Raw genomic sequence first — 16,615 nt, forward strand, 5'->3', positions numbered from 1 at the left:
TTGAAATCAAATTTGTAATTTACTTCTAGAAAAAAAATGATTGAAAGTTTTACAAACACTTTTCTTAAGGAGAAAAATTAGACAAGTTTGTACTTTTGGAACTCCTCAACGCAGCACCTGTCTATCTTGGAAGTCTTCTGTCCCAGGCATACAGAAGACTATATTTTAATTCCACCAACCTTGTTACTCACCAACCCCAAATTTGCAGTTTGTCCTACTTAAAGTATTATATTCCAGTGGACTAAAATATAAAAAGTTATATAAAATATTAAAGTGATACATTTCGTTATAACTGGAACAACAAAATGAACAATTAGTGGAATACACTCATGACACCTTCTGGACTTTACAAAAGAAGGTCAATATAAGCAATTTTGAAATGTATAATTAATGGATTTTCTGTTGTATTGGGTCCGGGTCAAGTATATTAGTAAATATTTGGGATATTATTGGGAATATTTTTGAATGGACAGAAAAATATAAAGGAATTGGAAAAGTAGTTGTTTAGCGATACACTTGTCATTTTGTTATTACAACATTTAGTATCCATCAGAGTACAGTAAAGTCATATAATAAAATGCATGCTTTGCATATGTGCAGAATGAAGTCCTACAGCTTCATTAGTATGCTTAAATGTTTTAGGTATTCTTTGAATATATTCATAATTTTAATGGATAAAAAAATGGTCGTTTTTGACTTTAATTTATTTACTTGTAGTTTCTGCGCCAAGCACTGTTGACTTGTGTAAACGAGCTAAAATTGCAACAGGACATTGAAGAACAAGTATTTTCTCTTACCTGGGTTCATTCTGCATATTACAAATTCAAGAACCGTTTGCAGAACTTCTCAAGAATTATCAATATTTATCCTGAAGTCCAAGAGATTTTGAGAAACAACATGGACACAGTGTGGGGAGGTAAAGGACAAGAAATGGTAGGTACAGCAAATACAACATTCATGTGTAACATTTGTGCCTGAAAATAAGTTAATGTGCATGTTATATTTACATTAATGCCTGTGTAAGTATTAGTGACAGATTTTCTGTTAAGACTCTTAGATGTTTGGTCGTCTGTTCTGTTGACCAATTTAGCAGCTTAAAACATTTTCTGAAAACAGTCAGAAATTTATAGCAAACAACAAAATGCAATAACAACACATTTATGACATTCAAGTCCATATACAGTGTATCCAGAAAGTATTCACATGGCATCACTTTTTCCACATTTTGTTATGTTACAGCCTTATTCCAAAATGGATTCAATTCATTTTTTTCCTCAGAATTCTACACACAACACCCCATAATGACAACGTGAAAAAAGTTTACTTGAGATTTTTGCAAATTTATTAAAAATAAAAAAATTGAGAAAGCACATGTACATAAGTATTCACAGCCTTTGCCATGAAGCTCAAAATTGAGCTCATGTGTATCCTGTTTCCCCTGATCGTCCTTGAGATGTTTCTGCAGCTTAATTGGAGTCCACCTGTGGTAAATTCAGTTGATTGGACATGATTTGGAAAGGCACACACCTGTCTATATAAGGTCCCACAGTTGACAGTTCATGTCAGAGCACAAACCAAGCATGAAGTCAAAGGAATTGTCTGTAGACCTCCGAGACAGGATTGTCTCGAGGCACAAATCTGGGGAAGGTTACAGAAATATTTCTGCTGCTTTGAAGGTCCCAATGAGCACAGTGGCCTCCATCATCCGTAGGTGGAAGAAGTTCGAAACCACCAGGACTCTTCCTAGAGCTGGCCGGCCATCTAAACTGAGTGATCGGGGGAGAAGTGCCTTAGTCAGGGAGGTGACCAAGAACCCGATGGTCACTCTGTCAGAGTTCCAGAGGTCCTCTGTGGAGAGAGAAGAACCTTCCAGAAGGACAACCATCTCTGCAGCAATCCACCAATCAGGCCTGTATGGTAGAGTGGCCAGACGGAAGCCACTCCTTAGTAAAAGGCACATGGCAGCCCGCCTGGAGTTTGCCAAAAAACTCCTGAAGGACTCTCAGACCATGAGAAAGAAAATTCTCTGGTCTGATGAGACAAAGATTGAACTCTTTGGTGTGAATGCCAGGTGTCACGTTTGGAGGAAACCTGGCACCATCCCTACAGTGAAGCATGGTGGTGGCAGCATCATGCTGTGGGGATGTTTTTCAGCGGCAGGGACTGGGAGACTAGTCAGGATAAAGGGAAAGATGACTGCAGCAATGTACAGAGACATCCTGGATGAAAAACCTGCTCCAGAGCGCTCTTGACCTCAGACTGGGGTGACGGTTCATCTTTCAGCAGGACAACAACCCTAAGCACACAGCCAAGATATCAAAGGAATGGCTTCAGGACAACTTTGTGAATGTCCTTGAGTGGCCCAGCCAGAGCCCAGACTTGAATCCGATTGAACATCTCTGGAGAGATCTTAAAATGGCTGTGCACTGACGCTTCCCATCCAACCTGTTGGAGCTTGAGAGGTGCTGCAAAGAGGAATGGGTGAAACTGGCCAAGGATAGGTGTGCCAAGCTTGTGGCATCATATTCAAAAAGACTTGAGGCTGTGATTGCTGCCAAAGGTGCATCGACAAATTATTGAGCAAAGGCTGTGAATACTTATGTACATGTGATTTCTCAGATTTTTTATTTTTTAATAAATTTTGCAAAAACCTCAAGTGAACTTTTTTCATGTTGTCATTATGGGGGTGTTGTGTGTAGAATTCTGAGGAAAAAATGAATTTAATCCATTGTGGAATAAGGCTGTAACAACAAAATGTGGAAAAAGATGCGCTGTGAATACTTTCCGGATGCACTGTAAAAGAAGCATTTACCAAATTCTTCTCATATTTGAGGAAAGAATTGTGAGTTTGGTTTAAGTAAAGAAAAGCTGAGAATTATAAAAATTGCTTTATGTTTATAGGAATGTAAAGAGAAATAGCACCCTTTAGACCATATAGTCTTAATGTGTAGTGTCATATTTATGTTCAAATTGCCTGAAGTCCTCTGGGGTTTCAATGTTTATTGATTATGCATTCGCTAGGCATTAGCCATGATATAAATCTTTTCTATAAAAATATGAGTTTCTCTTCTTACTTTGCATCTCCAAGGCATTAACCATGGTTCAGATCTTACTCTTAAAATGTGATTTTTTTTTCTTACTTAGTATTCTTGCAGTCACTTGACATGCAAACATTATGCCATTTATCTGCATTAGCAGCTTTTGATGTTACAATATCCTGTTTGAATAATTAAAATTGTCAGTGTTATTTATCCACACAATGGAGTTAAGTTGAAACACTTTGCTAAACGGAAGCCTTTTGAGTTATTTCCTTTTTTAAGGTTTTGGATGTTACTGCTGCTGCTGCATGTATTGAGCTACTAGAACAACAGCATGAAAATAATGAGAATTCAAGACAAAAATGGCTTAGTCAGGTGAAGAACTTGCGAGTCCCCATTGAACTAATATGCTCGGAGGATATGAAGTATTATGGGGAAAGGTGCCAACAGTTGATTATCATTGTGAGGTATTGCTTTTGAATTAAAATTTACTGTTTATTATTTAATCTTTCGTCATCTAAGTTTCTGCTGATTTTGGTAAGGTGTTGTTGATATTTACTTATATACTTCAATGGTTGTTCTTGATTGACACTGTATGTTTGCTGCTATTGTATTTGGGGTTAAACCATCCTCAAAAAGTGCACCTCAGTATATTGAAATAAACCACATTTAAGTAGTATGGCACAAATATTGGGGTGGCATGGTGGCGCAGTGGTAGTGCTGCTGCCTCGCAATAAGGAGACCCAGGTTCACTTCCCGGGTCCTCCCTGCGTGGAGTTTGCATGTTCTCCCCGTGTCTGCGTGAGTTTCCTCCCACAGTACAAAGACATGCTGGTTAGGTGGATTGGCGATTCCAACTTGGCCCTAGTGTGTGCTTGGTGTGTGTGTGTCCTACGATGGGTTGGGATTGGTTCCTGCCTTTCGCATTGTGTTGGCTGGGATTGGCTCCAGCAGACCCCCGTGACCCTGTGTTTGGATTCAGCGGGTTGGAAAATGGATGGATGGCACAAATATTTTTTTTTAGAGTGAATGTTGTGAATGCTGACAACAAAGTTAAACTGGGCTTATTTTCGAGGTTCTGGGTGATCATCACATCACCATTTAACCTTTCAGATGCTTTAATCAGTCAAGTCAGAGTGATAGTTCTCCATAAAGTAAAAAATACATCTGTGGTTCAGTAGAAGTAATCGAAAGAACAGAATTTTCCCAAACTCCTTATTTTCTATTTGTTACTGGTAGACCATATCATTATGCAGTGTTAACTGTTTTTATCCAAATTTTAAACTTAGCACTATTTGATTTAGAAATCTAGACTTGCTGCCAAAATAACACCATATAAAATGACATGTAAACTTTGTCTGCAAGTTGTACATTTTCTCCAAATAGCTTTGTCTAAATGATAAAACTTAAATCTTCCAATAGTTTATAAATGAGTATCTTTGTACTATTACATTGATTTGCATTACTTTTAAATTCCAGTTGGCAAAATAGTTGCTTAGTTGGTAGCATAAAGACACTGAACCCACCCCAATACATCCTCCCTTTCACTGGGTTTATTCTGAAAATTCCACTTCTCCTTATGCAGTCTCAACATATGCTGTCAGATTAGATAGATAGATAGATAGATAGATAGATAGATAGATAGATAGATAGATAGATAGATAGATAGATAGATAGATAGATAGATAGATAGATAGATAGATAGATAGATAGATAGATAGATAGATAGATAGATACTTTATTAATCCCGATGGGAAATTCACATAGTTGAGGACTCTAAAGACCCCAGTGTGTTTGAGTGTGCCTTATGATGGGTGTTCTGTCCAATGGTGTCCAGCCTTAGTTCTGCCATTGTGTCTAGTGCTGTTTGGCTTATAGCCTAATAGCCTAATGTGTCTTTGTACTGGAAAACATCAGTTTCAAAATCTATAAATACAATGTATGGGAAACATGAAGAAAGATATGAAAGAGTGTATTATTATTTTGTTTATCATAGTCAAATACGAAGAAATAAACAGAATGATTAACTAAATAATACAGATAAAGCATAAAATATGGTATGGTTTAAAGTATATTCACCTTTAATAAAAGTAAAATTTATCTTTCAAATCTAATACATCAGTTGTTCAATTGTGATAATGGACCCCCTACTTTTTTACCTTTAGATTAGATGTTCAACATCAAATTTGTGTTATAGCCCAGTGGCCTCCAATCTTTTTTGCTCCATGGACCAGTTTCATGTAAGACAATTTTCCACAGACCAGTCAACCTGCATGCATAATAAAAAAAAAATGTTGGCAGTCTTAAGAGTCTTCTGCTGTCTCATCATTGGGTCTTTCTCCTTTTTCAAAGAAGCTCTCCAGCTTCATTGTAGGGTTAGCTTGTTGGCTTAAATTATTCGGCATCAAAACTGTGACAGAGACATGTGTGAGAAGGAGTCACAGACAGAAGTAATGGGGAGATTGTTGAATGATGAGTGGTCAGAGTTATTGGAAGTTGCCAACAGTTTATTGTAAATCACAATGAAATCAATATGCATGCATATCCAGTTTTATAAACAACAGAATACAGACACTGTTCTACATTCTTACTCTTTAGCTATTTTCCTTACTTCAAAATACATGAACAAGTTTGTTTTAATATTTTCTTTAAACACATTCAAGAATTAAACATTATATATAACAGTTCAACATAGCCTGTCAGATTGAGAAGTATTAATGCTCATGTGTGTGCATAATGTTCTTGTTCAAACACACGCCAATTCTAGGCAACATTGCCATCAAATACCAGTGGTTTGGGTTTGGGTCTACAAAGTCCTTCTGCCATGCCGTCAATGTATATTCAGTTACCTTGTGCACTTCAGTAAATTTCGCACTTTGACGAGAGTTACTGACAATTTCTGACACCATGTTGAATGACAAGAGCTCAGTTATTGAAAGTTATCGACCGTTTATTGAACACCACAAACAAATCAATCTGCACGCACATCCAGACCCTGCTTAATACTGCCCCTTCTACTTCCTTAACTGCAGTGACTGTCAAGATAAATAAACAACAGAACATAGTCGCAGGTCAACAGAGACGATCTGGTCATTTTCCAAAATCAAACACCTTGCACACACCTATAGTGAATAAAATGGAAGAAAAGAAAAAATAAAAGTTTTATATTTTTTCTGTGCAGCTGGTTACCAAATGATCCATGGCCTGGTACTGGTCTTGGGCCCAGTGGTTGGGGACCACTGTTGTAGACTACTAACAACACATATTGATTAAAAGGAAATTTGCTGTGCTAGGTTTTCTCCATCTTTTTGTTTCCGTACATGTAAGAGACTACCCTGACTTTACTAACTATGATCAAGCACTAATTGTTTTACAAGTTTAGCATATATTAGATATTTGTCCTAGACGTAAAGCATGAAAACCAAATGGGCATTTTTTCTGATTATAGATTTTCTGCAGTTCAATGCACATGTACACGCACTGACTAGAAATGTTTTCTAGTGGTACCATATAACCAGCGCTTGGAATAGTTCATTTTTAACTGAAGCAGTGTCAGAGACATGCTTTAAAATCAAGTAAATTTTTGAATTGTTTAAATAGAAGAGTTTGAAAAAAACAAATAAGTAATATTTAGAGGTGCATCAGCTCCATACAGGATAAATGTTATTAATTTAATTGAACAGGAGCTCTTATCTTAATTCATAATCAGCCTAGTTTCTCTTTTTCAATTTCAATTTTAGAACTGGATGGAACCGTCTTTTTACTTTAACTTTGTTCATGGAACATTTACTACTGGGGATTGAGGACCTCAGCGGCAAACTGCAGGATGTTGTAGTGAAGCACACAATGAGACTTGGACATGTATGTTCTTTTCTTTGCATCAAATTATGTTCTGTTTTTATTACAACATATTCATGTGTAATATTTAAATAGTATATTTAATAGTAGTATGCAATGATTGTGCCAAACCATAGTTAGGATGCAAATGTCTTCTTTCACTCTATTAATGGTATCAAGATCTCAAGCATTATTCATAAACTCATCTTAATTACTTGATTTAGGTAAATGTAAGGTAAATCATCTTAGTATTCTGTTTCTACAGTAAGGTGGCTTTTAGACTTTTTTAGAATGTAGTGGTTAATGAATTTATTGTGGTTACTTACATATGTGAATATTTATCCCTGGATAATTGAAAAAATATTTTTCAATATAACTTTAGAACATGTCTATGCATGTTACATATGGAATGCCAGTTGTGTCAAAATTAAATAGATAAAATGTTCTTATGAAATAAATAATCATGTGAAAATGTACAATGATATATACGTTGTCTGTGTGGGGTCTGCACATTTCCATCCTGGTCATGCAATTTTTGACTACTTACTAATCTTTCATTCCATACTACACAAGTCTTAACTCAATAAGTCATAAATACTATCAAAATCGGTGAACATAAATTGACCCTGACTGTGTTTTTATTATCTGTAATGAACTAGTTGTTACAGATTCTTGCATAATGCACCAGAGGTAAGTCCAGCATCCTAAGATACTGCATAGCGACAAAGATGCTCTAAAGCAGTGATGGCAAACGTTTTAGAGACCGAGTGCCCAAACTGCAACCCAAAACCCACTTATTTATCGCAAAGTGCCAACACGGCAATTTTATTTTAGTTTAGAAAAAACAACTCATACATTAACATCTTTTGCCTTAAAAGAAAAACACAATAACAGAGCTTTCAATGATACAAACAACTTTCTATTGAAAGGTAAAAGCTTGCATTTGGCATGCTTTTGAACAGTTAATGTGATTTTTGCTGTTGTATGCATGCTGATAATTTGTCTGACCTTGGCTCATACTTTGTAAGTTTGAGAGCAACACGTGCAGCACTCAGGTCATCTGTTAGTCTGTTTCTGGTGTCAGATTTGATATAATTCAAAGCTGAAAACAGCTGCACACAAGCATAAGATGATCCAAACAAAGTAAGGAAAGCAATCCCAAGTGCTTTCATTGACTTAAAATTATTTGGCAGAGAATTCCACACTTTAAGGATTTCATTTCCAGAACAAATTGTGCTGTCCTTTGTCATCCCTTCTGTCTTCTCAAGTGTTTCACGCAGGTCTTCCCCATTAACCTTTGTTCCCGTTCTCACTCATTTTTTTCCCCTTTCCATCCGCCTCGCGCTTCTATTATATATTACGGGGACGTGGTCAGGTGTGGCGATTAGCAGCTCCAGGCAACAATTACAGATGCGGACTCCTCACCTGTGCACTTAAGAGAGGATCGCCCTCATCATGAAGCTCCCGGGAACCGCTCCGGCCACACTACTACACCCTCCTCTAAGCCGCGAGTGCGGTGATTGTCTATTAAAACTGCTCTTTTCAATTTTGAGCTGTGGGCCCGCTATACCACATCCCCTCCAACCTAGCTCCTCTCCAACCCCACCATGGAAATCACCTTCGCCACAGAGTCGGTGCTGTCCGCACCACACCCTCACACTGTGCTGGGGCAACGGCGTGCGTGCCCACAGAGAGGGCTCTGGGTGCCCACTCTGGCACATGTGCCATAGGTTCACCACCACTGCTCTAAAGAATGTACAGCGAGTGCTAAAGAAAAAGCTGAGTGAAGGAAAGGAAATTTACAAAGCTAAAATAGAAAGCAAACTCACTTAGAAAAAATGAAATATGCATATAATTTACTGGGCATAATTACTGGACTCAAGCAAGACAGGGCTCAGGAGGGGAAGTAAACAAAGCTAATGCCCTGAACCAATTTTTTATTAGATTTTCCCTTCCACTGCCACTTTCGTCCAATGACTAGTCTCCCCCCAGCATCTCTACTACATCAACAACCATGTCCAGTGACAAGTCCACCTCTGACCATCAGTATGGGCTGCCCATAATTGAAAACCATGTAAGGAGATAACTGAGAAAGCTACACACAGGAAAATCTGTGGGACCAGAGGGGGTCAGTCCTCAAGTTATTAAAGCCTGTGCTGACCAACTTGATGTTATCCTCTGTCACCTGTTCAGTCTGTCGCTAAGGCTCCAGAAAATGCAGCTTCTGTGGAAAACATCCTGCATCCAGCCTTTTCACCTATTGAATACAGACCAGTGGCACTCACTTCTCACATCATAAAGACCTTTGAAAAACTGGCACTGGAGTATATAAGTGCTCTTATGGTATACCAGCAGGACTCACTGCAGTTTGCCTATCGGACAAGAATTGGAGTGGAGGGTCCAATTATCTATGCGCTCCACAAGGCTTATTCTCACCTGGACAAAGCTGCCAGCAATGTGAGGATTATACTTTTTTTGATTTCTCTATACCTGGTTACTATTGAGGAAGCAGATGTAGAGGTGGTGCACTCCTACAAGTTCTTGGGGCTCAAAATCCAAGACAGGTTGGACTGGTCTCACAACACAGACAAACTATGTAAGATAGGGCAGAGCAGGCTCTTTTTCCTCAAGAGACATTTCCTTTAATCTCCTACAACTCTGCGATGACCAGTGAAATTTTCTGTGCTGTGGTGTGCTGGTCCAGTAACATCACTTCAAGAGAGGCCCACTGAAATAACAAGCTAATTAAAAGGGCAGTCTCAGTTTTGGGATACACTGGACTCCCTGGAGTCAGTTGCAAAAAAGAGAGAATTAAAACAAAAGTGAGTGCCATTATGAATAGTGCTGCATATCCTCTCTCTGACACACTAACACTGAGGACTTCCAGACAACACATTATTCAGCAGAAGGTTGTCAAGAAATGCTATGGGGGCTCCTTTATACCAACTGCAATACCGTATGCTTGCATAATGTCTCACTTTTAATATAGCCGTGTTTCCAGTAACCTCCTTAATGAGAATTTTGAAATTGTGAAACAAAAAAAGGTAATGGAAACACATGAATTTTGAAAAAATTACAAGAAATGCAACAAGATAACTTCCAGCTGACTAGTTGTGTGCATTTTTCTGACCAAACTCTGTAGAGTTTTCCTCACGTTGGCCATGGTCAGATTGTGGTCTTTGGGTGGAGGGGTGGTCTCTGTTCTCAGGGCCGCCTTGTCACCTGCTCTAAAAGTGGAATCCTGGCCCTCAGTAGCACATGCATCTCTGCAGTAATCCATGGCTTCTGGTTGGGGTGTGTGGTGATGAACTTGGAGACAGTGACCTCATCAATGCACTTGCTGATGTAGCTGGTCACTGATGCCGTATGGTCTCCCAAGTTGGTGCAGTTTTTTCCTTATTTAGTTTAAGGAAATTGCTGGTGGACCTAGAGCATCAGGATCATTAGGTGCTATAAATCAGTAAAATATTCTAGAATATTCTGGTATAAAGAGGCGTTTATAGTAGACTCTAATGATTGTGAGATGTCCAGGTCTCACGATTGTAGTACAACCCCAAATTGTTACCACTATGCCATCATTCTTGACAGCTGGTAAGTGAAAGTTTGTATTTGTTTTTCATTAAGCATATTTTATCCATAATGACCAAACAACTCACTTTTGGTTTTGAGTGACAAGAGGACATAGTTCAAGTAGTACTGTGGTTCATTCAGGTGCAGCTTTACAAATTTAAGCTAATGTCTTTCTTATGAGATATAGTTCCCCATCTTATGATTGCCCTTCAACCATGCTTGTGTTTTTCTGATAATTGTGTTATGAATTATAAAATACTCCATTTTGACAGATGAATCTATTTTAATGTATTTCATAATCATCAGTGGCTTTTATTGGCGGCACTTATTTCTAAAGTCTTTCTTAACTTATATAGAAGTCTATTTTTTTATTATTACCCTGTTAAGTGATGTTTGTCAGCTTGAACCTAGATGTATCTAATTTCAGTGGTGGTTGGTCTATAGAAGGCATGGGGGAAGGCATGCCCCATCTAAATTAAAAAATAAAAAATAAAATATATATATATTCACGGCATTCGAAGTCTGTGTCACACTCTGATTGTATGGGTGGTTACCTACCAGGTAACGCTTGTGGTTGGCCAGCAATCTGCTAACAGCCGCCACGGTGCCCTCAGTTTGTGAGGAGCAGATCATAGAATGGTTGAAACAGTTTACTGTCAAATAAATGCAAAGAGTACGCGACACGTGTTTCGCCCTCATTCTGGGCTCATCAGGCGTACAAACTCCACTGCACTCCCTCTCGGGAATCGAACCTCGGACGTCAGCGCCAGAGGCGATGCCCCTAACGTTGCACCACGGCGTGTGGTTCATTTATTTGACAGCATGTAGATCGGGGGTAATTACATTCACGGCATTCGAAGTCTGTGTCACAATCTGATTGTATGGGTGGTTACCTACCAGGTAACGCTTGTGGTTGGCCAGCAATCTGCTAACATCCGCCACGGTGCCCTCAGACTTCGACCACTATTTCAACCATATATATATATATATATATATATAGGCTATATATAAAATAAATAAATACACCAAACAATAATGAATCAATATACTATTTTTTGTGTTATAAGAACCATAGACTTTTGTTCATTGTTGCCCAATCATAATGCAATCCTCACATAATCCTGCTTGTCAAAGGGGAACATTGAATTCACCCCAGAATGTCTAATAGTCAACAATGCATTGAGACCTAACAGCATTAAAAGCGCAATTCCATTGAAAAGTATAGGGCTCATTAGGACTAGCCCCTGAGCTACATAATATGTACAGCATATGTAACTAGGGGTAAAGGAAGTCCTTGAAATGCTTGCTCATTCCTGATAAAGCTCCTGTAAAAAGAGAAGAGGGAGAACATGGATTTCTGTTATTATTCTTCGTGTTGTAGGTATGTAAATATTTAATGTTGTGATTAAATAGACAGAATAATGTTCATAGTATACTGTACATATTTTGGAAAAGATTTTGAAAGTTTCAATAAATCTTTTAAAATGCTATATTAATAATGTAATAATACAAAATCACTAGATGCACTCTTTAATATGAAACGCACATGATACACACATGGTATATACAGTATTTGTTTAACTAGCATTTTTATGTTCCTTATTAAAGGCAAATTAATTCTTTAATATAGTAGTGACCTGGGGGCTGCAGGAGACGGGATGAAGGGACTTAGCCTCTTATGCCGATTGCTGGTGAGTGACCCTGCAAAGGACCATTTGGTTTATTCAGTGCTGTCATCCAGCTCTGCCTCATCTGCTCATCTGGGATGAGAGGCAACCCATATGCCACTCTATTTCCCTAACTCTGTGTCAGCCAACACAAGTCCAGGGTCCAATCCAAGGTTTGCTTGCGATGACTTGTTGAAGCCGATTGACTTGTTGAGCAGAAGACATGTCTGATTGAAGTGCTCTTTATGTGCTTTATCTGCATCCCAACGCCCCCACTCCCCCAACCCCACCACCTCAAACCTGCTGCTCATGGACTGTTTTGTAGCCAGCTACTCTATGTACTCCTGCCCCCTCGGGCAATCTTCAGCCACCTTTGTAGTTTGTCTTTCTCAGATCTAGACCCTAAGCTCATTATACTAGTTATTATGTAGTTTCTTTAGTATAATTTGTCATGAGTACATAAAGAGTAAAAACTACAAAGCTGTTACTTTAATTGTATTAAGTGTAAAATAAACACAGGGACAAAGAAAAAGGTTTGGGGATCCACCTCGTATACCTGAAAGAATGCAAATGCATTTGAAGGTCTTTACAGACATGAGCTTCAGACAGAACAGAAACAAGTATACACCCTGGCTGGTATATATGTATACTATGGGGCTCTGCCCCCTGCTCGCTTCACTCGCCAACAACTGTGTTCCTACGTGCTAGTCATTTCCCGGATCTGCTTGCAATGAATTGTGCTGTGCTTTTGGATAAACACGAATATCAGCTCTGTCTGTGATATCTCCATCTTTCAAAGCTATTATCGCTGATAATTCATCACATGTTGGTGTATCATATATGCAAGCGTGATCTTTCAGATTCATATAGAAATCCAAGAAAACTTCTTTGTCTGTGTTTTTTGATAAATTTCATGTAAAGTGCAATACTTTTGGACGTATGGATTTATATCCATTATTGGCTATAGAATTTCTCATACGTCCGATCGTTGAACTCTTTCAATTCTGTGTTGCATCGCTTCTCTGTGATTATAAATATAAACCTTTGAAATTAAACTTGTACTAGCTTTAATTGTTGCGGGACCACAGATTCTCATAGCGTGTGGTCCTGAATCATGTAAATCTACGTTTTGAGCTTTGAATGATACGAATGTGAACAGATTATTGTAGATTTGGATATTTTGCCTACTGTGTTTGTGGATTTCACTTTCACCAAATAACAAATCTTTTATTTCTCGCGGATACGCCTCTTCATTGGGAAGAAACACTACTTTTCCCTGATGGCAATACAAATTAGACGATCTACAAGTCTCCGACTTAAACTTTAAAGCCGAACAATATCTACATACTTCTGTCATATCACCTATGTCCATGTATTGAATCTCTTTTTGCTGTTCTGTTATTTCACTGAGTAATAATTTCTGTTTGTTAGTGCTAATGCGATCTTTATTATCAGTTTTTTGAGACTTTTGAATTTTAGTACTTTCATAATCTCTAACCTGCTCTGCATGTGTATCGCGCCAGCATTTTTTAACCTCTTTATGATGTTCCACTTTGTCTTATACTCTTTGTCTTTTCTTCTTCTACTGTTTGACTTTTATTTCCACCCCCGCTTGGACCTGTTAGGTTTTCAATTCATCTCTTGACACAAAGTCTTGTCTTGCAGGACTTGAAATGATCTTTCTGAAAATGTCTCGTCTTGTTTCTCTGAAAAAGTCTTGTCTCTTCCTAAGATTTGTTTTATATAATAGAGAGATATATTGTGAGGTTTCTGAATTCTTTGGGACCCCCCCAACTGGACGACACACCAAAACACAATTGCGTGTATGTGGAAGACAGCTTGTCCATGGCAGAGGCAACCGCAGGTTTGCAGCGCCACAGCATAGCGGAGCCAAAACAACTACAAGCTGATCGCAGTTGTATGCCTGTCACCTATTGGGTGATGCAAGGAACATTATTCATGCAGGGAACAGTATAATTTGGCCACTGACCTGGCCCGACCCTGCCTGTTTGCTGTGTTTGCATGTAGGAGAGTGGTAGATCCCGCTACAATAAATAACCACGCTATTCATGTTTCAAGTTGAATAAAGCTGGTTTTGCTAAAGTACTGAGGCTCAAGCTCCTTTTTGGAGTGCAAGACAACAACTCATGCATCACAATATTTATTACTATAGTATTATAGTTATTACATATACTGTATATATAAAGGCAGGATGAGGCGGGTTTAGAAAGTGATGTAGAGTGAAGGGTGGTATCCTCAGAGACAGAAGAGGAAATGACGTTAGGGTAAGGTGGGATCTTGATGGATGGAAGACGAAGTTGTGATATTGGAAGGTGACTTCTGAGAAATGGAAGAGGGATTAGACTGAGGGTATCTTCTGTTGTTCTGTAGGGGAAAAGGAGAAAAGGTTAGAGGACAGTGCCAACCCCTGGTTCACCGTTGGGGTAATACAAATGTTTGAGCCCATAAACTGTGTGCCATGTGCACATAAGTGTCATGGATTAAAGTGACAGACACTGAAATATCTAGTGCAGTGAAATGAGGCAATGACAAAGTAATATTAGTAATGGTTCATAGTTAGCAATATTGTGGTTGAATAATCTGTAACTGAATTTGTAATTGTGTTAACTTGTGGACATGTGATTTATTGTGCAAAATATGAAATAGAACTCATAGTAAATATATGAATAAATTCTAATGTATATTGAAAACATATCTAAATTATACATTTATGTTGATATTATTGTTAAGAGAATTGATTTATTATATCACATTTTATTGTTTATGTTGAATATGTGTTTTCAGTGCAGTTATGATACATGCTGTTAAAAGAGAAACAGAATACTATGTAATTGCCCCATCTGTTTAAAAAATCATCTGCATTCATTGCTTAATTTTTAAGATGTGGTAATTGTTAATTATGTCCTCAAGTATAAAATCAAAAATATGAAAAAACGTTTACTGTATTTTTCACATGACTATGTTTACCCTACTGTAAGTACAGTATATAATGATAAGTACAGTATATATATCTGGAATATGATTGGTGGCCCATTGAATGTTTCATCAAGATACATTACATTTATGTAGAAATGTAAAATTGAATTGCATTATTGTAGGGCAAAATAATGCAGAGACAAGTTGAAAGTTTTGCAGACATTTTAAGTTTTATGTTTTTGGGGAAAAACAATGATTAAACTTTTTTTTTTGTTTCTCCAGTTATTACAAGAAAATTCAGACTTTAAAAGTGAAAAAACTTTCCTGGGTGTGATTGAGTTGCTTAAGACTTGTAAAGAAGAAGCTACTACAACATGTTTCAGGTATTGATATCTGCCTTTTCAGTGAGGGGACCACTAAGGATGAAAAGTATGCATTGAGAATCTTAATAGTCAATGTTTCTACTAATGTTTTGCAAATTTCTGCCATTACATGAGGCATTTTCAAATAAATCAATGTAAATTGTAGTTTTTACACACACACATATACATTATATATATGAGGATTTAATACACAAAACTTGATCAATGCCATGTATTCATATTTGTAAAACCACATGTACAAAGATTGTCAGTCACTACTTTCATACTAAAATAAAGTTTAAGAAAAACTTGAATTATCTGGCATATAAAAATGTGCACTTTTTTGCAGAATGTAATAAAGGCATCTTTCCTTTCAGTGCAAATAGATATATTTACTTTCAGGTAGATGGTGCCTTCAACACGTCCAATATAACAGTTTGAGGTATCATTGTTGTTTGGCAAGTGTTTCATTTACTTATTTATTTCATGTTATTTTTTGTTTAGTATAAGGTGCTTTTTAGGACTTAATTATTTTTTTACCATACATCTCTCTATTATAAAAAAAAAAATCCTGGAAAGCAAAAGCATGGCTACGATATGTGATCTTCTCGGAAGACATTTAAAAGACCCGCAAGATGACAGAGACTTGCCACAGTGCGTCTTGCGGGGACTGTAAACATGAGACTTGGTGCCAAGAGATTGTCCCAGGGCCGTCTCGCTGGGATGTGGAACATGAGATTCTTGCAAGACACACACTACTTACAAAAGATATTATATAAGAGCACACCCATCAAAAAAAACTCAGTGGTGTAAAAGCACGTAGCACACACAGATCATGTGCTCTCAGCACATATAAAGCATATAAGGACAATACGGAGAATAGAGACCCAAAGGCGTTGGAGAGAAAAAAAGACAGATAAGAGATTATGAAAGCAGTGGAATTTGAAAGGCTCAAACAAACGATTTCGCTATACACATGCAGAGAAAGGTACAGAATATGAGAGCAGTAAAATTCGAAAGTATTGTAGCGTCTCAGCCAGGTTGAGGGCTTTTTGGTTTTAAGTGACTGTTAGGTCCGATTGAGGGAGGGCGGAGTACAGCACGGAAGACTGATAGCAGGATATTGATTGATGCGGTAAGGGGGGGCGTTAGAGAGGGTGCTAGAGAGTTGTGTTTGGGGTTAGGAAGTCGGCGATTGTTCAAG

The 16,615-nt window shown here is 37.8% G+C and overlaps 1 protein-coding gene across 1 annotated transcript in view; it reads left to right on the forward strand.

Moving 5' to 3' along the window:
- The window catches only part of LOC114664444 (E3 ubiquitin-protein ligase rnf213-alpha-like), a 282,755-nt gene that overhangs the window by 173,203 nt on the left and 92,937 nt on the right, over positions 1-16,615 (forward strand). Inside the window, exons 25-28 of the mRNA XM_051918957.1 lie at positions 718-933; positions 3,321-3,505; positions 6,779-6,899; positions 15,332-15,432. Coding sequence (XP_051774917.1) covers positions 718-933; positions 3,321-3,505; positions 6,779-6,899; positions 15,332-15,432 — 623 coding nt within the window. The remainder of the gene's footprint in view (positions 1-717; positions 934-3,320; positions 3,506-6,778; positions 6,900-15,331; positions 15,433-16,615) is intronic.

The sequence above is a fragment of the Erpetoichthys calabaricus genome, chromosome 14 (assembly GCF_900747795.2).
Source record: "Erpetoichthys calabaricus chromosome 14, fErpCal1.3, whole genome shotgun sequence".
Classification (NCBI taxonomy): Eukaryota; Metazoa; Chordata; class Cladistia; order Polypteriformes; family Polypteridae; genus Erpetoichthys; species Erpetoichthys calabaricus.